The following is a 21,781-nucleotide window of genomic DNA, read 5'->3' as shown; positions in this document are numbered from 1 at the left end:
ATAATGTTAATAATAATATTACTTATGTCTATATTTAGTCGCATTCCTTCCATCTTCTAGTGAAAGTGACAGAAGTTCAGTTGTGTCTCTGCAACCCCAGGACTGTAGCTCACCTGGCTCCTCTGTCCCTGAGCTTCTCCAGACAGGAATACTGGAGTGGGTAGCCATTCGCTTCTCTAGGGGATCTCCCTGACTCAGGGATCGGACCTGGGTCTCCTGCATTGCAAGCAGATTCTTTACCACCAGGGTAGCCACCAGGGAAGCCCCCTCATTCTTCTAAATGGCATTTAAATTCAATAGCATAGATAAAGACTTTGTATTAAATGAGACAGCCTTCTTACTAATACTTGTCTGAGTATCAGAGAAGAAAAAAGTTTTAAGGAAAGCAGTATACTTCAATACTGTAAAAAAAAATAAAGGCTTTTGCTACATTAGCAATGAATGTTCTTCTTTCTTCAGGTTTTAAAACCTAATAGTTGCCAAAAAAACATTATTCTCATTCATATTATGACCATTTTTTTATTCTGGAAATATTGATGAATTTAAAAAAAAATAATGCTCACTACTCGAGAGGGGAAAAAAAGCTGCAAATTAGTTGATACTTTTCACTGAAATTAAAATATATTTATTACAGTGAAAAGTCAGGTTTATTCATTATGGCTGAGATTGATGAAATATGACTCTAGGTGAGAAAAGCATATATAGTAAAACAAGAAATCAGTTTAAATTTTAAAAAATGTCACATATGTAATCTCACAAGAAGAGGAACTGCAATTCAGCTTTACTTTTTTTTATTTTTCTTAATTGTACATACATTACACATATCATACATACATACTTGTTATACAAAAGTGTATACAAAAATCCAAGTAATTTAATATCTTAAAAAGGGAGAGGGACATACTGCATTTGATTCCTGGCAGTATTCTGTTTAAATACTTTTAAATTCAGATTTCAAAGAGACAACAAATCGAAACCCATTAATTTTTCAGAGAGCCCTATGTTCACATAAATTCATCATTCAAGTATATTTTTATTGAAACAATAAACCATCCGTCTGGATGCAGAGTCAAGCTGAATGAGCCAGAATGCTGAGAAGAGCAGAGCTTTCTCCTGGGGCTGTCATCAGCCTAGAGTCAGCTTCTAAAGTACGAAATGCAGGGCATGACTGTGATTTCTAACCTGACACTATTAAATGCCACATTACAGGGCAGACGACACAGAGCATACCTTCTATGGTTTGTCTACAGATTCTCATTAAAAATATAATACTAAAAAGAATAACCACAATAATTAGAAATTTTACTTTCCCTAATTTCTGTTTTACTCAGTTTGAAAAACAGTACATCTTTTTCATTGTTGCTTGGCAACTTGACATCGTATCTGAAGGAATAATTTAAACATCCTATGGACAAAATAAATACACAAACTTCTAAAAGATCTTGGTATTGTTTAGTTTATACAGTCATAATTTCCATACTATGGATATCAATCACACCAAATATAAAGAGTTAAAACAATATTCCTCACCAAAGGATTAACATGTTTTTAAAAAGTGAATTGTTGAGGCACAAAAATATGTGATTTGCTGAAGGTCATGAAAGGAATGAGAAGCAGAGGAAAGAGCTTGTTTTTCTCTAACTTAAGCATCTGTACTAAAACCCTAGGTTAAGCCATCTTGCAAAACTAGCTCAGTGCAAGAGATGCAGAAACTAGATGCATTATTTAGGAATGTTTGTTTAACCTCCACTGTTATTATTGATAAACTAAACTTTAAGGATCTATGTGTAGGATACATGATTAGGCAACTATAAAAAGAACCATGATCATTTTCCAAATTATGAGGCATGGAGTGGGTAGCCATTCCCCTCTCCAGGGGATCTTCCCGACCCAGGGATCAAACCTGGGTCTCCTGCATTACAGGCAGACTCTTTACCAGATGAGCTACCAGGAAAGATCATAGATTGAAGGATCTATGTTTATGATACATGATTAGAAAATTATAAAAAGAACCATGATCATTTTCTGAATTATGATGCATGTAGTGAGTTACTGTTTAAATTTGACACAACTGATTGCAGAAACATAATTGACAACATAATTTTAAGCAAACAAGTTCAATGAAAGATGCTTCTTGACATGATTTAAAAAAAAAAATACTAATTATAGAACCTACAAAATTCAGAATACAGTCCTATAGATACAAACAGATTAATATAAATGTATTAAAGAGTCTTCTGGTTGATCTTTTGTTTGTTACGAAAACGTTCTAGCAAAGCACTCATTATGTTTCCGGGTATTCTTTGGTGCTTGTCAATCAGAGCTTGAACAGCATCCTTCGTCTATCAAGAAAGCAAAAGAAAAGCCGTTATTCTTTTAGTTCTCAATGTAGATATTTAGTTTGTAAGGATATATATAGTACTTTAATATAGTATACTTTAATATAATACTTTATTATTACTATTTAATAATAAATAAATTATTATTTATTTATTTATTATTATTTTATACTTTAATACTTTTTTTTAATATACTAGTACTTTAAAGGAGAAGGCAATGGCAACCCACTCCAGTACTCTTGCCTGGAAAATCCCATGGATGGAGGAGCCTGGTAGGATACAACTGAGCGACTTCACTTTCACTTTTCACTTTCATGCATTGGAGAAGGAAATGGCAACCCACTCCAGTGTTCTTTCCTGGAGAATCCCAGGGACGGGGAGCCTGGTGGGCTGCCGTCTATGGGGTCGCACAGAGTCGGACACGACTGAAGCGACTTAGCAGCAGTACTTTAAAGTAAAGTCTGCCCAAACTTAGCATCTATCAATCCTCAGAATGAATGACTTCTTTCTCAGTTTTGTTTTTTAATGTAATACTGTTAATCTAACTTCAAAAACCTTTCAGCATTCTAAACATACAAAAAATAACGAAGTGTTGCAAACTGTGTTTAGTACAGAAGGTTCTTGAACTTTCATTCATGCAGTGACTCTTCAAGGTGCATAGCATGTTTCTTTAATTTTTTTTTAATTTTTTTTTGGACTATCATTGCTTTACAATGCTGCGTTAATTTCTGGCTGTATAACAAAGTGAATCGCCTATATGTATACATATATCCCCTCCCTCTTGAGCCTCTTTCCCAACCCCTCCCCCATGTGACCCAGCAATCCTACTACTGGGCATATACCCTGAGAAAACCGTAAGTCAAAAGGACACATGTACCCCAGTGTTCATTGCAGCACTGTTTTTAATAGCCAGGACATGTGAATAACCTAAATGTCAAACAACAGATGAATGCATAATGAAGCTGTGGTACATATATATAATGGTATATTATGCACCCATATTTCCTCATTCACTTCATTACAGTTCAATTACAGATACTGTCTGCATGGCAACTTTCTATACCTTAAGATACACCTTAGCATTTTCCTAGCATTGTGCACAGCAATGCCCTACACACCATAAACACTAAAAAGAACTGAAGGGGGGAAATCTGAAGGGAAAAAGTAGTAGGAAGTTTTCTGGCAGGCTCATGGATGTTTCACCCCTTTCCAGCTCCCACAACAAAATGTCAGCGGTGCTCAGGTTGAGAAATCAAGCCACAAGCACAGCATTGTGCTAAAGTCTCACGCGCATGCTCAGTTGCTCAGTCGTGTCCAACTCTTTGTGACCCCACGGACTATGGCCCACCAGGCTCCTCTGTCATGGGATTTCCCAGGCAAGAATACTGGAGAGGGTTGCCATTTCCTTCTCCAGGGGATCTTCCCAACCCTGGAATTGAACTCACGTCTCCTGCATTGACAGGTGTATTCTTTTACCACTGAACCACCTGGGAAGCCCCCTTGTGCTAACACATCACCTTAAAAACATCAATTTAGTTACTGACCTTCTACATGGGGCTGTATGTTCCTAGGATAGCAGCAGTAGCCAGCATCCACAGAGCACTTACTGGGCGGCAGACACTTTTCAACAATGAACGTGATCAGTCGCCTGTGACCCTCTGGGTACAAGTGAGAGGGCTCCGTGTCTCTCCCCTAGACTAGAGCAGGGTGGTGGGGCCTGCCTGAGTCACAGAGCAAACAGCAGCACTGGAACAGCCTGACTCCGCAACTCACAAACAAGCGTCCGTTTTCCTCCCAAGGTACTTCTACCAGACAAAGGCAATTTCTTTCTTTTCATGGAGGTCAAAGCTTGCTTCCTCTAAACATCACTTAAAAAACTTTTTAAATATCAGGGCCAAGAACTTCAACCTCAACAGTACTGACATTTTAGAAAGAACAGCTCTTCGCTGTGGGGACTGCCCTGCCCACCACAGAATATCTAGCAGCATCCTTGACCTCTACCCACGGAACACCAAGGGCACCACCACCTCCCGAGTTCTGTCCGCTGTGACAATAAAAATGTCCCCAGACACAGGCAGATGTCCCTTGGGGGAAAAGTCACTGCTGATCCAGAACACATTTGTGGAATTAATGAGTTCATTTTCAGTAAAAGTAGAAATATGTCCTAAAACTAAAGAAAGAATAATTTACCTTTTCGGCTAGTTCTTCTGCTGTGATCTTTGGGTCGTATGGAATGGGATCACCTAAGTACGTACGCAACTTCACAGGAAAACCTCCGTACATGGGGGCAAACGGATAGCGGAACTTTTCATAAAGCCACCTAAACAGCCCTGTTTTAAAGGAAATGAAATCATTTTTAAGTGTTACATATTCTGAGCATATAATTGTAATCTTTCAAATGAATTATGTAAGACTTCAAGGAAGGTGGCACCCAGTATCATCTCCTGGCAATTAATACAATTTTTTTAAAGGGGAGCTTTTCCCTGATGGTAACAAATGTGCCACACTAACGCAAGATGTCAGTGACAGAAGAAACTGGGGAGTGGTGAGGTGTGCGGGCCCCTCTGTACCTTCTGCTCTATTTTTCTGTCAACCTAAAAATGCTCAATAAATAAGGTCTATTAATGGGGGGTAGAAGTGGAGATGAGCTTTCAAAAAATAAGAATTTTAAAAGACAAACTAATTACTATTATTGCAAAACAGATAAAGACAAAAAGTTAGAGGCTAAACAGTCTAGAGGCTCATAAATATGTGACTTACATGAATAAAAGAAAAAATGGAGCCATAAAATAAATTCAAATAAACATGAGACCAAAATACACTGAAAAACTAAGACTAAAAATACTGTAAATTAGGGAAAAGAATTATTAGTGCTAAGGACCAAGTGTGAAATTTAGCAAGATTAAAAGTGGTAGTAATGTAAAATAAATTGATGGGCTAAGACTGTGTAAGTTTACAAAACAATCCACAAAAGGCAAGGAACGTGAAATATACAATTATGAATTGCACTGAAAGTTTAAAACACTGTTTATATGTGGAAACACAGAATATACCATAAGACTCAGAATAGTACTCAAAACAATACATTATTACACATAAATTTTTGAGATATTCAACTTTTAAAATAAAAAAGGCAGTCAAAAAATTTTAAAACCACTTTACAGTTAAAGGAACAAAATTAGGAATGATTTCTGGTATGCAACTTAAATTCTAAAGAAATGACCTGAAAGAAAATTAGAAGGAACAATTATACAACAGAAGTTAAACATCACATCAACCTGCCTTTCTATTCCACATTTGGAAAAAAAAAGACCTAAGAAAACATAATATAATATCAACTACACACCCACATTAGACATAAAAGGAACAGTAGAAGTTTAGGGTTTTCAGGATGGATTTATATATGATAGGAACACTAACAATACAGTGCTAAGGACACAAAATATAATCAAATACAGAAACCACAGGGTACAAAACAAACCATGAAAATTTCATAGAAATAAGTAAGCCAACAACAAACTCCAAACAGAAAGCACATCTAATTGCTATCCTTCCTGTGCTGCTGCTGCTGCTAAGTCGCTTCAGTCCTGTCCAACTCTGTGAGACCCCACAGACGGCAGCCCACCAGGCTCCCCCGTCCCTGGGATTCTCCAGGCAAGAACACTGGAGTGGGTTGCCATTTCCTTCTCCAATGCACGAAAGTGAAAAGTGAAAGTGAAGTCGCTCAGTCTTAGCGACTCCATGGACTGCAGCCTACCAGGCTGCTCTGTCCATGGGATTTTCCAGCCAAGAGTACTGGAGTGGGGTGCCATTGCCTTCTCCGATCCTTACTATAGCTAGGTTCAAAGCTATTTTTATCAAAAATTAAAGGTAGGCAAAAAGAACTCTTTGATGTAAGTTTATCATGGTTCAAAAAAATAAAAAGAACAAGAAGTAACAGTAATAAATGAAAGCAAATGGTATCTCCTTAGGTTGCTAATCTTAATTCAGTATTTTGTTGTCATCCATTTTTAAAGCTGTAACTTCTTCAGGAATGAGTTAGGAATGTAGTCTGGGTAATATGTAAGTCTGTTCTAAACCTCAACAATATGGTTTAACACAGAATTAGAAAATTTACTGTGCAATTTTTAAAAGCCCATGGTAAATAATCTTCAGTATATATGAGACTCAACAAAAATTGAACACCTAGAACTGCCATCACTTAGAACCAGTTATCACTTAGATTTAAAAAAGAAAAATACCTAGATAGTATATGCATTTTCTAAAATAAATTCAAAAGGTTTCTGCATAGCATTTAAAAGTCCAAATATTTAAAATATTACATTCTAAATATTACAGTTATACTTAGAAAAACCATATGAATCAGAACTTACTTGTTCCTCCAAGTGATCTAAATCCTTCTCGAATATTTTGTGTAAACATAGGAATAATGGGCTAAAGAGAGAATTTGAATTAAAAAGTAAATACATTAATCCATTTGATGTCTCCATTAAGTCACTATTGCAAAATTTTAAGGGCCTGTTTAAGTCACAAAACTAAGGTATTTTAAAAAATAAAAATATACTGTTACCACTAGTGTGATTTATTGAGTAAAATTAACGTGGTATTTATAAATATATATATATAAATTGGAAACACTACCCTCTAGTGGTAATACGCAATATTTCATTTGCCAACTTTGCTATCATTCTATATGAACTCCTGAAACTCAAGGATTAAAGTAATCATCGATGTCATTGAGTAAAATGAATGATAATTAAACTGGTTTTAGTGGGGGTACTGAATAGTATGCTCACTGAAGAAAAAGTTACAAGACAGAAATTCTCTCTATGGGGAAATTTATATAATTTTAAATAAGTTTTGGCAAGATGCTGTCCTGAAATTAGTGAAACACCATTTTTTTTGGTGTGAGCTTATTAAATCTGAAAATGTTCAATATCAATGAAAACTGTATAAATTGTTGTTAAGTCGCTAAGCTGTGTCTGACTCTTTTTGTGATCCCATAGACTGTAGCCCATCAGGCTCCTCTGTCCATGGGTTTCTCCAGGTAAAAGTACTGGAGTGGGTTGGCACTTCCTTCTCCAGGTGATCTTTCAGACCAGGGATTGAATCCCCATCTCCTGCACTGGCAAGCATATTCTTTACTGCTGAGCCACCAGAGGAACCCATGTGTAAGACTCAACACCAAAAAAATAGGAAAAGCGTATATGTGTGTGTGTGTGTGTGTGTATATAAACTCTTCATATCATTAATTTTGGAGGATATCTGTTCACGAGTTCATGGTTTTTATTTTTCCATGAATATCAATGATTAAATGATTCCCTGGTGGCTCAGATGATAAACAGTCTGCCTGCAGTGTGGGAGACCCAGGTTCGATCCCTGGGTCAGGAAGATCCCCTGGAAAAGGAAATGGCAACCCACTCCAGTATTCTTGCTTGGAAAATACCATGGATGGAGGAGCCTGGCAGGCTACAGTCCACAGGGTTGCAAAGAGCCGGACATGACTGAACGACTTCACTCACTTAAAATGGAGGCCTTATCTAATCATAAAATAATGGATTAAGTAGCAAAGGACCATGTAAGGAGATTATGCCATATGAAACTGAAGTAGATAAAAAATTGAATAAAATACTTTAAAATGTACACAAAACATACTGAATTAAATGATGTTTAGAATAGATAAAATTGGTGGGGAAGGGCAAGTGTCACTTCACTTACAGTCTACCATCAGCATTTGCTAAATCAGAGTGACCTGCCTTAGTGAGCAGGGCTTGAAACATTTACATAAGCTGACATTTAAAAAGCTGTTCCTTTTCAGCTTTGGAAAGCAGTAAAAAGTGGTGGGCTGAAGGAAAGGTTCTGCAGGCACAGCTTTCTTCATAAAACTTACTCCCTCACATATACCTAACTGATCACTTATTTATTATCTCTGTAGCCGACAGCAGAGACTTTGTTTCATTCACAGTTGGATCCCCAGCACCTGGAACACTGCCCAGAAAAAGTAGGTGCTAACAGACAGTGTAATGGACAAACCACAGAAGGTATGAATCGACAGAACAGAAAGAAAATTCTGAGGAATTCACTTGTGTTCTCTGAAAACAAAGGGTAGGAAACAGACAGCAGGCATTTTAAAAACCAGTTAGGATAGAGGGAAGTCATGTAAAGAAAAGCAGTCCGAGGAAGAATTTAAAATCTGCTGGAGTTCATTCACAAAGCTAACACCTAAGACAAAGTAGACTGACTCTTCTGTAAAAAAATCCAGATTACGATTTTTCTAAAACCACTAGTTTTGTAGAATAAAGCGACAGCTGGAATCCTAATATTTTAAACAGTTGCATAATGTCTTCAGAGTTGAGAAGATAAGATGCCCAAGAAGGAACAGAAAACTTCCAGCTCACATATATACCACTTTGCCTTCTCCAACCAGTTCTGCCAGATTTACTCTGGCATTAAGCCCAAAGTTTGCATCGAAGGGTGTACTTTATAAAGATTCTTCAGGATGCATTTGTAGTTGTTGTTCAGTCACTAAGTCATGCCTGACTCTTTGTGACCTCACCGACTACAGCGCACCAGACTCCTCTGTCCTCCACTATCTCCTGGAGTTTGCTCAAATTCTCATCCAGTGAGTTGGTGAAGCTATCCAACCATTTCATCTTCTGTCGCCCCCTTCTCCTCCTATCCTCAATCTTTCCCAGCATCAGGGTCTTCTCCAATGAGTGAGCTTTTCGCATCAGGTGGCCAAAGTACTGGAGCTTCAGCTTCAGCATCAGTCCTTCCAATGAATATTCAGGGTTACTTTCCTTTAGGATTGACTGGTTTGATCTCCTTGCAGTCCAAGGGACTCTCAAGAGTCTTCTCCAGCGCCACAATTCAAAATCATCAATTCTTCAGTGTGCACCCTTCTTTATGGTCCAAGTCTCACATTGTACTTGACTGCTAGAAAAACCACAGCTTTGACTATACAGACCCTTGTCAGCAAAATGATGTCTCTGCTTCTTAATATACTGTCTATGCTTGTCATGGGGCTTCCCAAGTGGTGCTAGTGGTAAGGAACCCACCTGCCAATGCAGGAGACATAAGAGATGTAGATGCAATCCATGTGCCAGGAAGATCCACTAGAGAAGGGAATGGCAACCCACTCCAGTATTCTTGCCTGGAGAATCCCATGGACAGAGGAGCCTTGTGAGGTACAGTCCACAGGGTCACAGAGTCAGACACGACTGAGGCAACTTAGAACACATGCACTAGGTTTGTCATAGCTTTCCTTTCAAGGAACAAGCATCTTTTAATTTCATGGCTGCAGTCACCGTCCATAATGATTTCAGAGCCAAGAAAATAAAATCTGTCACTGCTTCCACTTTTTTCCCTTCTATGAAGTGATGGGACCAGATGCTATGATCTTTGTTTTTTTCACGTTGATTTTTCAAGCCACTGTTTTCACTCTCCTCTTTCACCCTCATCAAAAGGCTCTTTAAGTTGCATTATCATCCTTTAATGGCTAACTCTCCAGAGGCTGGGCATTTCTAGAAGACACTGAACAGGAGAAAGCTTACCCTACAGGCTTAGTACTCCAGGCTGTACCCCGGGTCTGTGGTTTCTATATTCATGTTCAAGCTTGCTGCCTTATAGCTATAAGCATTATCGTTATTACAATTAAGTACTGTAGTTCACTCCTTTCTTTGTGACGCTTCGTATAACAAGGTAGTCGCATCAGTAACCTAGAATCAAATTGTTAATGTATGTTAACAATTTGTACATGTATGTGAGAGGGAGAGACTGTGTATTTTGTTAAAATTCCTCTCAGGAAATACAGTGGTCTTGGAGTCTTTGCCACAAAAATGTAAGTGGGCAAGTCACTCACTACACCTCAGTTTCTTTATGTATGAAACAGGGACAGTAATAAGAATTATCCCATCTCAAGCTTTTTTATAGATTAAGATAATACACATAAAAATATTACTGAAACAAATGCTATCTTCTTTTACATCTGTTATCTGTTTTCCAATTAGAGTACACAGGCTCATTTTTATCCCAACTTATTTAGGTATAATGTTACCTAAAAATTCTCAACAAAGTCGGAATTCTCAGGAATTCACAAAATAAAAATGATTTCAGTTCAGTTCAGTCGCTCAGTTGTGTCCGACTCTTTGCGACCCCATGAATCGCAGCACGCCAGGCCTCCCTGTCCATCACCAACTCCAGGAATTCACTCAGACTCATGTCCATCAAGTCGGTGATGCCATCCAGCCATCTTATCCTCTGTCGTCCCCTTCTCCTCCTGTCCCCAATCCCTCCCAGCATCAGAATCTTTTCCAATGAGTCAACTCTTCGCATGAAATGGCCAAAGTACTGGAGTTTCAGCTTTAGCATCATTCCTTCCAAAGAACACCCAGGACTGATCTCCTTTAGAATGGACTGGTTGGATCTCCTTGCAGTCCAAGGGACTCTCAAGAGTCTTCTCCAACACCACAGTACAAAAGAGTGATGTAGATTATACCAAAACGCCTATAATTTTCACATGAACCTTAAATATTTGCTATCAATATTCTGTGAACCTCCATTGACAATCTAGATTTTTTTCATTTGAATTTCCATTACTTTGTTATTATACAATTTAAATGCAGCTAACCCTGCAACAACTGTCTTAAATTCTGACTCAAAGTTTATGGTAATTCTGTGAGACCGAGCAAAGGCTTTTCTAAATAAGTTACTGGTGCCATTAACAGCTATGGCCACATGCGACTGAAAGGCTTCCCTCTTGGACCTGGAAGGACCTCTAAGCTCAGGGTGGGCGGACTCACTGTGAAGTGCACTGGCTGCCTGCCGTCCTGAACTGCAAGCTCTGCTTCGGTCCCTCCATCTCTCTGTGCCTGAGTTTCCTCATCTGCAACATTGGAATAATCACATACGTCACCTACTTACTGTGCAGGGCACCAATGCAAAGCCTTTAAAAGCGCTAAGAAAGGTTGGGGGTGATGTAAGTCTTATCAACAATACACTGCTATGATGTAAGCCAGCAACGTTAAAGATTTTTGTTGATTAACTTGTAAAGGACTGTTCATTAAATTTTCTCAAGTTTTGTACCAAAACCTTAAATGATCTAGGTTATCTTATTTACCTAGAAACTCAAGGATTGATGAAAGGGTTTCTTTCTTTATGTGATTTCTTTCTATCAAGCCTTCTTCCAGGCAAAGGTCCTTAAAACGTTACTTAAGGATGAGGAATTAGAGTCCCATGATCAATGTGGGTAATTCCAAATCTATTTTCGTCAATAGATTTACAGCTGGATTTTGAAGTGTAAAATAAAGCTTTTCTAGCTTTTATCTTACACCTTGGAAGAAATAATTCTCTCAAAATATAAACCTGAAAATTGAGCTAGGTTTTTAGCTTTTATCATTGGCTCAGTGTACATTTATACTGATTAGCCTTAATTTCTGAACAACTGTGCATATATCATCTTATGTCCACAGTATTCATAAAGTCTAAAGTTTTGTTTTCTATCTTAATACATAAGATTTTTTAGAAAATAGGCCATAAATTAATTTTCTGTATCAGTAATACTATTAACCTAGACTTAAATTCAAAAGGCTCCTTTCTTACAGTGTTTAATACTGTGTTTACAAAATCAATTCAACAAATACACAGAGCCTAAGTGCTAATCATTGTACTCAGCACTCAGACTATAAAAAGACGGCTTTGTCCTAAGGAAGTGTGTAGCCTACTGTAGGACAATAGAGTTTAAATTTTTATGTTGCCCATTAGAGAACACTTGGCCAAGTACATTAACTCACACCAAGATCACACTGATAAAGCACTATCTTCTAGGAGTTACACATACAAATATGCACAGTAGAGAATAGAGCGCAATGTATTATATTTTATTGTAACTCTGCGATTTAAAAAATAAAGGAAAAATGTCCATTCTTCCTTAAATGTTGCTTTTGGGTTAGAAGGAGACATCCATAATCCTTTCTTTTTTAATCAAAGGTCTGTATTTGCAAGATAAATAGTCAAGTTAAGGGTCTAAACTGGTGTCTACATGACAGCAATGGAAACACACACACAAAAAAACAAAAATGTGAAAGTATGGGCAGCAGTCTCTAACTGGCCTGGAAAAAGAAAACCACCTTGGCAAGTGCCACGATTTCTTTTTCTGACAGACAATCTAAAATGAAAATAAAGAAAAAACAAAGAAGAAACATCCCATAAGTAGTAAGTGTTTCATAGGACAAAGTACACTATGGAGACCAAAAAGCTGAGAAATACTTTCCAAAGCAAAAGAAAAGGACAGATGACATTCAGATTCTCCAGTTTACTAAGAATAATTACAGTGACTCCCAGAGGAACTGTCACTTTATTGACAAATTCATTCTTTTTTAAAAGCTCTAAATTACACCAATATCTATTTCTCATCTTTATTCATACTATTAGATAGCTGATCACATTTGCTGATGAAAAATGGTAGGAGTCATATATTACTTGAGTTCTATTGTTATAAATTGGTCATAGACACAAGGATTATAATGAAACCAACTAACAGCTATCACTGAAATATGTCAACTCAAAGGATTAAACTACACAGAATTGGACTGATTATACTCATGAAAAGAGTATAACTGAAGGAATACAAAAATTTCATAAATCTGAATATAAGAAGCTGGATTTTGAAGTGTAAAATAAAGCTTTTCTAGGTATTTGCAAATTCCCAGACTGAATTTTTATAAAGATGGCTTCCCAGGTATAAGGACTATTTCTCTATTGTTATGAGTTACAGACACTACTTTTTAAAGTAGTGCAAAGACAGGATCTAAATTCTGATATACTTTGGCTACTTAAGCATTTATTTTAAAGTTGACCTAGCTTTCCTTTAATAATCAGTTTTACACAACTCACCACTTTTGCATCGATTGCAACCTGAGCGAAGCCTTTCCGATTACCCCACACAATGTTGTAGGTCTCGTCACTCATCAGTGCTTCCCGAACACCACCTGGTGAGATAGCTAGCAAGTGACCACTCTGCAGGATTTCAACACATTTTTCTCTCGGTCCATGAATAGCACAAAATACATCAAGTAATAAGCTAAACCCTGTAAGATATATTAGCATGAAGATACATCTTAAGTACTTTTTGTCCAATTTTCTGAAAACAAAAGTTTTCACAACCTACATAATGTAGTCGCTATACTTAAATCAGTAAGTTCTTTTTTTACTTTTTTTAAACCAACAGGAACTCTTAAGGGTAATCTAAGATCAATATTGCTGGTAAATTAATAGCAATGTCTTACTGATCACCTCCTTCACAATCACCTACAACTCTGGCTGCATATCCAAATTCTTAATTAAAACCCCCAAGAACCTGAGAAAATAGGGATTTTTATCCCCATTTTGCAGAGGAGGAAAGTTGGCTCAGAGAATTGAGAGGCTTGCTCAAAGGCACATATTTGGCAAAGGGCAGGGCAGAGATTCCGGTCTAGGAGTGTCTAGTCTAAAGCTCTTCCAGTGCGTGTCATAGGCAAACACTGTCCACAGCATTTATGAGAGGGGTCAGCAACCACCCATCTAACCTTCCATTAACCCCATGAAAGAGTCACTGAGGAGAAAGTGAATCTAACTGACCTGGACCTACCCAAACTGGCAGGCCACAGTTAAATCTATCCAAATTAAAAGCAACCCCATGGACTGTAGCCTGCCAGGCTCCTCCGTCCATGGAATTTTCCAGGCAAGAGTACTGGAATGGGTTGCCATTTCCTTCTCCAGGGGATCTTCCTAACCTAGGGATTGAAGCTGGGTCTCCTGTGTTGCAGGCAGACACTTTACCATCTGAGCCACCACAGAAGCCCCCAAAATTAAAAGTTACATAGACCTAATTTAACAATAAAACTTTTTAATTCAACAATAATAGCAATATCACTAAGAGCTTTTAATAATGTTACTGTTTGGCTTGGGAACAATTCATTCCAGTCTTAATATGGTACAGTTTTTCAAATTACAACTACTTATGGATGAAAGAAATAATCCTATCAGTAATTAAATATTTTAACCAAACTCTAAACTGAAAGTTTAGAGGACTGATGTTCATAACATAGTCCTGTGAGACTGGGAAATACGTGGATGGAGAGTGAAAACTGTGCAGAATAGCCAAACTGCTCATAGGTTTAAGGGTCTGAGGCAAGATTATCAGTACTATTGAGAAGAAATAATTTTTATCTTCTGTTAAAAGCTCACTGATCTCACTCGATGCACTCTCAAGGTAAATGAATAAATAGGGAAGGTTTAATAAAATATTATAAGATCATAAAGATTATAAAGAGGGAAAACATTAGAGTCAAATGCTAAATAAAAATATTCACATTCTTTTGCATGCATGCTAAGTTGCTTCAGTTGTGTCTGACTCTTTGCAGCCCTAAGGACTGCAAAGAATACTGGAGTGGGTTTCCATTTCCTCCTCCAGGGGATCTTCCTGACCCAGGGATCAAACCCACATCTTCTGCAGCTCCTGTACTGCAGGCAGATTCTTTACTGCTGAGCCACCAGGGGAGCCCCTCATATTCTATTGTGTATATTTAAAAAATGGAAGCAACCTAATGTTTCATAAGAGAAAACAAGTAAATATTTTAGTCATATGTTAAAAATGTTCTTTATAAAACATGGGAAAATGTTAATGTCGCATTAATTTTTTTTAAAAGAACACAAAATAGTTTACATAAAATGAAAAAGTACAAATTAAAAATGAAGCAAAATACATCAAAATGATAACTGGGGACATGTTAGCGTGATAAGACCATGTAATGATGTTATTTCCTCTAGTTTCCAAGTCTATTATAAAGTGATCATGTTACTTTCTAAAGAAATATCTTTTATAGCCAACTTACTTTATACACAAAGTACTTTGTGTATAAAAAAAGATGGCTTTTGTAGCGACACAGGGACACTGGAAGCATTAACCATGTCTGTGAGAGGCACTAAGTGAACTGTTATTTCATGCACTGTCTGGGGCTTAGCTGGCTGAGGGTTGGCTTTTGCTTTTATTAATCCAGAAAACATGCTATAAATTTTCTTGGCTTGTTCCCAGTAATGTAGTGACAGAAGAAAATCTCAGTGAGTTTACTTTAGAATGATTCTTTAAAAATTCTTATCATGTTTGAAACCATTCAGTTTACTAATTTTTTTTTTCTTTTTTGGCTGTACCGTATGGCCTGTGGGATCTTAGTTCCCCAACCAGGATTGAACCTGTGCCCTCAGCAGCGAAAGCACAGAGTCTTAACTGCTGGACCACCAGGGAATTTCCTGTTAATCTTTTTATTTTTATTTTATTGTGTTTTGGGGGGTCACACCACACAGCATGCAGGGTCTTAGTCTCCTGACCAGGGATCAAACCTGTCCCCTGCAGTGGAAGCACGGAGTCGTAACCACTGGACCACTAGAGAAGTCCCCTACGAATCTTCTTTACAAGGCACAAAGCCTTTAGGACATGGATGTTACAAAGAATGTAGTCCTCCATCTCAAGAGTTTTAATTCTACCACGCAAGTCAAATACGGTAAGAGACATAATAGGCTATATAGATTAGGGTTTTTGAGGCAATATTATGTTACTATGTAAAGACAAAATATATCCTGGCTAACTTATTTCACTAATTTTCATTTGCTATCCAACTGACAGTAATCAAAACCTGATTACTGTAGAAGTAAACTCTCAAATCAATACCTCATAGAAAAATTCACCATATGAAAAGTTAACTACCTTCTATACCAAAATATATATTGTTTGGCAAAAGGTACAATTTATTTTAGGATTTAACTTTGAAAAATAATGACTAAATACTTATTAATAAAGAAAGAAATTAGATAACATTTTTGGCCATAATGTTTTTATATTTAGATATATTACCTAAAACAGATACTCCCAAATTGGAGTTCCAAGTGTACTACCCTAAAAAGGCAAAAAGATTTTCCATGTAATACTATTAATAGAGAACTCAAAGATACACAGACTGTCACATAATTGGTCGTGTTCATTAAATATTCTTCTATCACCAGCTACAGTGAAAGTTTACCTGGAATTTTAAAGACAAAGTGATCCGCTACTACTCGGCAAGTTCTGCCTTTATGAATAAAAATTTTAGCCATGAAGTAGTAAAAATCTATGGGAATAGCTCCGTGATAAAAAATGATCAGTGCTGGTCCTTCTTCTGGTATTTTCTCCATCCCATGAACTTCATAACCTGTTAGAAAAACAAAGCCGACAGTTAAAATGTATTTAACATTAGTCTATTTATACTAAGTCTTCCCTGGCAGCTCTGATGGTGAAGAATCTGCTTGCAACGCAGGAGACCCAGATTTGATCCATGAGTCAGGAGATCCCCTGAAGGAGGACATGGCAACCTACTCCAGTATTCTTGCCTGGAGAATCCCATGGACAGAGGAGCCTGGCAGGCTACAGTCCATGGGGTCACAAAGTCGGACACTACTAAGCGAATGAACAACAAATATATACATATACATCATTCTTCACAAATTCTTCCCATTCTATTCATTCAAAACAAAGATGACTCTATAGGATCTAACTACTACATGTGGAGAAAAAAATGTGATGAGAGATTTGAACTAAATGTCAAGAAAATCTCTCTCCTGTAGTATGAGTGGGACTAAAGACATGCCAGCCCTCACCTCTCCTCCCACCATTCTGTGCTGTGGGTGGACTGTGGGAAACACATATAAAAGGTTGAGGTAAGCTCCACACGTGTCAGTAAAAACTACCCTGCGTGTTTCATCCCAGGAGGTGGGAAATGGCACTGTGCAGGAGAGGGCATGCGATCCTGGCCCTGGTCTAAGACCTGCTTTTGCCTCCCTTCTCTCCACCAGGGGGGGTTGTTATAGATCAGAGCCTCAGCTGGACCTGGCAAAGAGAAAACAGGAGCATCCAGAGGCCACGGCCAAGGGCAATGAGGCCCAAAGAAAAAGGAAGGAAGTCTTCAGTGACTAAAGGGGAGAAGGAAAAGCAAGTTCCTGTGGCCAGACTCTCCCACACAGAACTGCTGACCCAAGACTGCAACTTACACACGAAAGACATGATGTCCAGAATACAGAAATCTGAAACTGCCAGTGTGCTTCTTTAAGAAAAAAAAAAACCTTTAATTTCAGTTTTGTCCCATAGTTGACTTGCAAAGAGTAAAAACATTAATAGACAGTATTATTCAAAAATCTCTTGATTAAAATCCATTTTTTTTCTTTTTTTTTTTTTAATTTTATTTTTAAACTTTACAATATTGTATTAGTTTTGCCAAATATCGAAATGAATCTGCCACAGGTATACCTGTGTTCCCCATCCTGAACCGTCCTCCCTCCTCCCTCCCCATACCCTCCCTCTGGGTCGTCCCAGTGCACCAGCCCCAAGCATCCAGTATCGTGCATCGAACCTGGACTGGCGACTCATTTCATACATATTATACATGTTTTAATGCCATTCTCCCAAATCTCCCCACCCTCTCCCTGTCCCACAGAGTCCATAAGACTGATCTATACATCAGTGCCTCTTTTGCTGTCTCGTACACAGGGTTATTGTTACCATCTTTCTAAATTCCATATATATGCGTTAGTATACTGTATTGGTGTTTTTCTTTCTGGCTTACTTCACTCTGTATTCCTTCAGTTTATCCCTTGTTAGATTTGCTAAGAAACAAACATTTAAATTATAAAGATTTAGGTGTAAATTTTAAGAGATTCATTTTTAAAGTAGTTTATAATATCTTTGGGCTTCCCAGATGACTGAGTGGTAAAAAATCCGCCTGCCAATGCAGAAAACTCGGGTTTGATCCTTGAGTCAGGAAGATCCCCTGGAGAAGGGAATGGCAACCCACTCCGATATTCTTACCTGGGAAATCCCATGGACAGAGGAGCCTGGCAGGCTACAGTCCATGGGATTGCAAAAGAGTCGCACATGACTTAGTGACTAAACAACATAATATCTTCACCAAATAGATTAAGTGTGGTAACTGATTCTAGTATTGAAGAAATAAATTATTTGGTAATATATCAAATAAACTCAACAGAACGGTTTTAAAAATTAAATTTAATGATATTTCAAAATTGTGTTTCTGTACTGTTAACATTTCTTCCCAATTATCTAATTTTAGTTCAAGTAATTCAGTTTACTTAGAATCAGTCACTGAAGTTGCCTGAAGTTATCAAAAGGATAGATCATCCCAGCAGACAAACATTCTAAGAAATAAATAAAGAAATACTTCTTTAAGGGATTCTATACAGACTATTCCTTCGCTTCCCCTTTGTTTTCCAGAATAATTTTCTTTTAAAAGAATTGACAATTAATTGAACTGCTTCCATATTACCAAACCACCGGGTTGAAAGCAGAAAAATTCAATTCAGCAGTTCACTATCGACAACTAGAATTTACCATCTTTCCACTAAACCTTAAGCCCCAATATTCAACTGCATTGATCGTGAAGCATGGATGTGGTCATACCGTGCTTTCTGGTCCACTCAGAAAGCACCAGTGGATGGTCACACTGGTCAAACACTGTCAAGGCCTTTCAGACCCCAAAAAGGCCCATCAAGTGATGTCACATTCTTTCCTGTATCACATGGACCAGGGCGCGTCCCACCTCCACGCTGCCCACGTGACCGCCTCTAATGGAGCACTTCCTGTCACACGTTCATAGAAATGCTGGGGCGCTTTACCTGCTCCTCCCTTGGACTCTCTTTTCTGGTCACCACGTTCCGAGTGTTTACCTCCACTCTCTTAAGTATATCACTCCCTCTCCCTGACGTGGGTTTTGAAGTGCAACCCCGTCTTCCGCCTACAGGACCCGTCCTGGGTAGGGGTGATGGGTTCCAGCACTCAGAGAAAGACATCACTCTCCAAGACGGCTGTTGCCACCGACCATCCCTCTGCTGTTCAGGAAGGGGGCCTGGACATATGCACGTTTGTCCCCTTCACCAAGAACAGCCCTTCTCTGTGACGAATGTGGCTCTCCTGTTTTATGCCATGAAATGCATACTTATTTACCTCCCCTACTCTGCGCCTTGATCTTAAGAACTTTTCAGATTCTTTGGTTTCCCCCAGAGCTTCACTCGCAGGGATTTATTTATTATGTAATAAATGAGATAACTGCCTACCACCTTGCTTCCCAGGTGGCCTAGTGGTAAAGAATGCCCCCTTTCAATGCAATAGACACAGGTTCAATCCCTGGGTGGGGAAGATCCCCTGGAGGAAATGGCAACCCACTCCAATATTCTTGCCTGGAGAATCCCATGGACAGAGGAGCCTGGCAGGCTACTGTCCATGGGGTTGAAAAGAGTGGGACACAACTGAAGCGACTGAGCAGGCAAGCATGCACCGTAATTTCAGATAAGGCTAATCTCCTAAGAGATGATCCCTTCTAAATATGACACCAAAAACCCGTTTGTAAGGCTGTACACCTACACACTATAGTAAAATGACAATACCATCCTTTTGGGTCTTCCTCAGGAAAGCAAACGGACCTAAAAAGCACACAAAATAAAGGCAAACTCCTGGCTGGGCACAGCATTCAATTGTCTCACAACTTAATTTCAGTCTACCTTTCCAGGTTCATCCTTCCACATAGTTCTCACCCAAGAAGAAGAATGACCCCTCTTTTGGTCCTGAATACATCCTGCATTTTACTCAATACCGGGGTGTCTGAATGTTTGAACACAGGTGGTTTTCCTACTGTGATTGTAATAATGAATCTTAGTTTTTTTCCTGCAACAATGTATCTTGGACATCTACTTGATAAACATATGTAGTGATCTCTTATTGATGATGTTTTAATGGCTATAAAGTATTCCATAATGAATTCCTATCACAGTTCATTGAGCCATTTCCCTATTTAGGGACACTGGACTGTTTCCAGTTTTTCACAAATAATTGCTGCAATGAACATTCATTTATATGCATCCTGTACACTGTGGGAGTTTACCACTAGACTGGATACTGAGACAACTGGATAGTAAGGGCAACTGACCATATGATACACCCATTTTAAATTATAACAGAAGCTACCGAATGGTCCTCCTGACTGGCTGCACTACAGTACTTTCTTAAAGGCGCTGAGCGTCCCTGTCTCCACATTCTTACTCTTTAATGTCAACAAACTAATTTTTGCCAATATTTTGAGTAAAAATGATATCTTAGCATAAGTTTTAATTTGCACTTTCCTAATTACTAGGGGGCTTGTGAATCTGTCATAATTGTTGGCATTTATGTTTGGGTCATTTTCAGATCACATGTTTAGACCATTTAAATTGGATTTTTTTAATTTACTATTACTTTGCCAACAAAAGTCTGTCTAGTCAAGGCTATGGTTTTTCCAGTGGTCATGTATGGATATGAGAGTTGGACTGTAAAGAAAGCTGAGTGCCAAAGAATCGATGCTTGTGAACTGTGGTGTTGGAGAAGACTCTTGAGAGTCCCTTGGCCTGCAAGGAGATCCAACCAGTCCATCCTAAAGGAGATCAGTCCTGGGTGCTCATTGGAAGGACTGAAGCTGAAACTCCAATACTTTGGCCACGTGACACAAAGAACTGACTCACTGGAAAAGACCCTGATGCTGGGAAAGATAGAGGGCAGGAGGAAAAGGGGACGACAGAAGATGAGATGGTTGGATGGCATCATCAACTTGATGGGCTGGGTTTGGGTAGACTCCGGGAGTTGGTGATGGACAGGAAGGCCTGGCGTGCTGTGGTTCACAGGGTCGCAAAGAGTCAGACATGACTGAGCGACTGAACTGAAGTTATGCTGTAAATGACCTACCCTGATCTGCCCCATCTTTTGACACAATTTTTAGTTATTCCCAATAGCTTTTGTTTTGCATCTTCTTTAAGATCTTCCATACTTTAAGGTCATCAAGTATTTTCCTGTCTTTTCATGTTGACCTCAAACACCACTTTTATCACTTACTACATTCATGCTTCTAACTTTTTAATGTTTGATCTACTTGTGATAATCCTTTCCCTGGACCAACACTATAATTTTAATCATGATAAATGTTGATGCTTTTGATATGATAGGGGAAACGCCCTCTTTTATTTCCAATTTTCCTTGGTTATTCTTCTTTACTCTTCTATATGAATTTTAGAAGTTGACGAAAAATCAGTTATATTGAATTAGTAAATGAACTGGGAGTATGGGCTGTAGAAGGGACATCTATATTACACCAAGACTTTGTATCCACTTCAACTTTTTTGAATTCCATCTGTAAAGCATATAGTTTCTCCTTAAAGTTCTTACATGTTGTTAGATTTAGTCTCAAACAGAATGTTTTATTTCCATTTTAAAAATGATTATTGGTAGTATATGATTTTGTGTTTAACAAACTTATCAGTACTAGTAAGTGGATTCACTTAGTTCTTTCAGGCCTCTTTTCTCATCTCTTCACTTATTTCCAGGAGCTCCAAGAGAATGT

At 38.2% G+C, this 21,781-nt stretch overlaps 1 protein-coding gene across 5 annotated transcripts in view; it reads right to left on the bottom strand.

Moving 5' to 3' along the window:
* Positions 1-774: 774 nt before the first annotated feature.
* TMEM68 (transmembrane protein 68) overlaps positions 775-21,781 on the bottom strand; it is a 35,735-nt gene continuing 14,728 nt past the window's right edge. For 4 of the 5 annotated variants that reach the window (XM_070382395.1, XM_070382393.1, XM_070382394.1 and 1 more), the window contains 5 exons: positions 16,394-16,561; positions 13,233-13,426; positions 6,713-6,773; positions 4,530-4,669; positions 775-2,342 (listed from right to left, as the gene is read on the bottom strand). In XM_070382395.1, coding sequence (XP_070238496.1) covers positions 2,226-2,342; positions 4,530-4,669; positions 6,713-6,773; positions 13,233-13,426; positions 16,394-16,561 — 680 coding nt within the window. In that variant the 3' untranslated portion in view covers positions 775-2,225. Of the gene's footprint in view, positions 2,343-4,529; positions 4,670-6,712; positions 6,774-11,140; positions 11,224-13,232; positions 13,427-16,393; positions 16,562-21,781 lie in introns of all 5 variants that reach the window. The other variant, XR_011466782.1, reaches the window with a different exon arrangement.

Source organism: Bos mutus, chromosome 14, assembly GCF_027580195.1.
Source record: "Bos mutus isolate GX-2022 chromosome 14, NWIPB_WYAK_1.1, whole genome shotgun sequence".
Lineage (NCBI taxonomy): Eukaryota > Metazoa > Chordata > Mammalia > Artiodactyla > Bovidae > Bos > Bos mutus.
The sequence above is the reverse complement of the archived record's forward strand: the minus strand, read 5'-3'. Positions and strand labels throughout refer to the sequence as shown.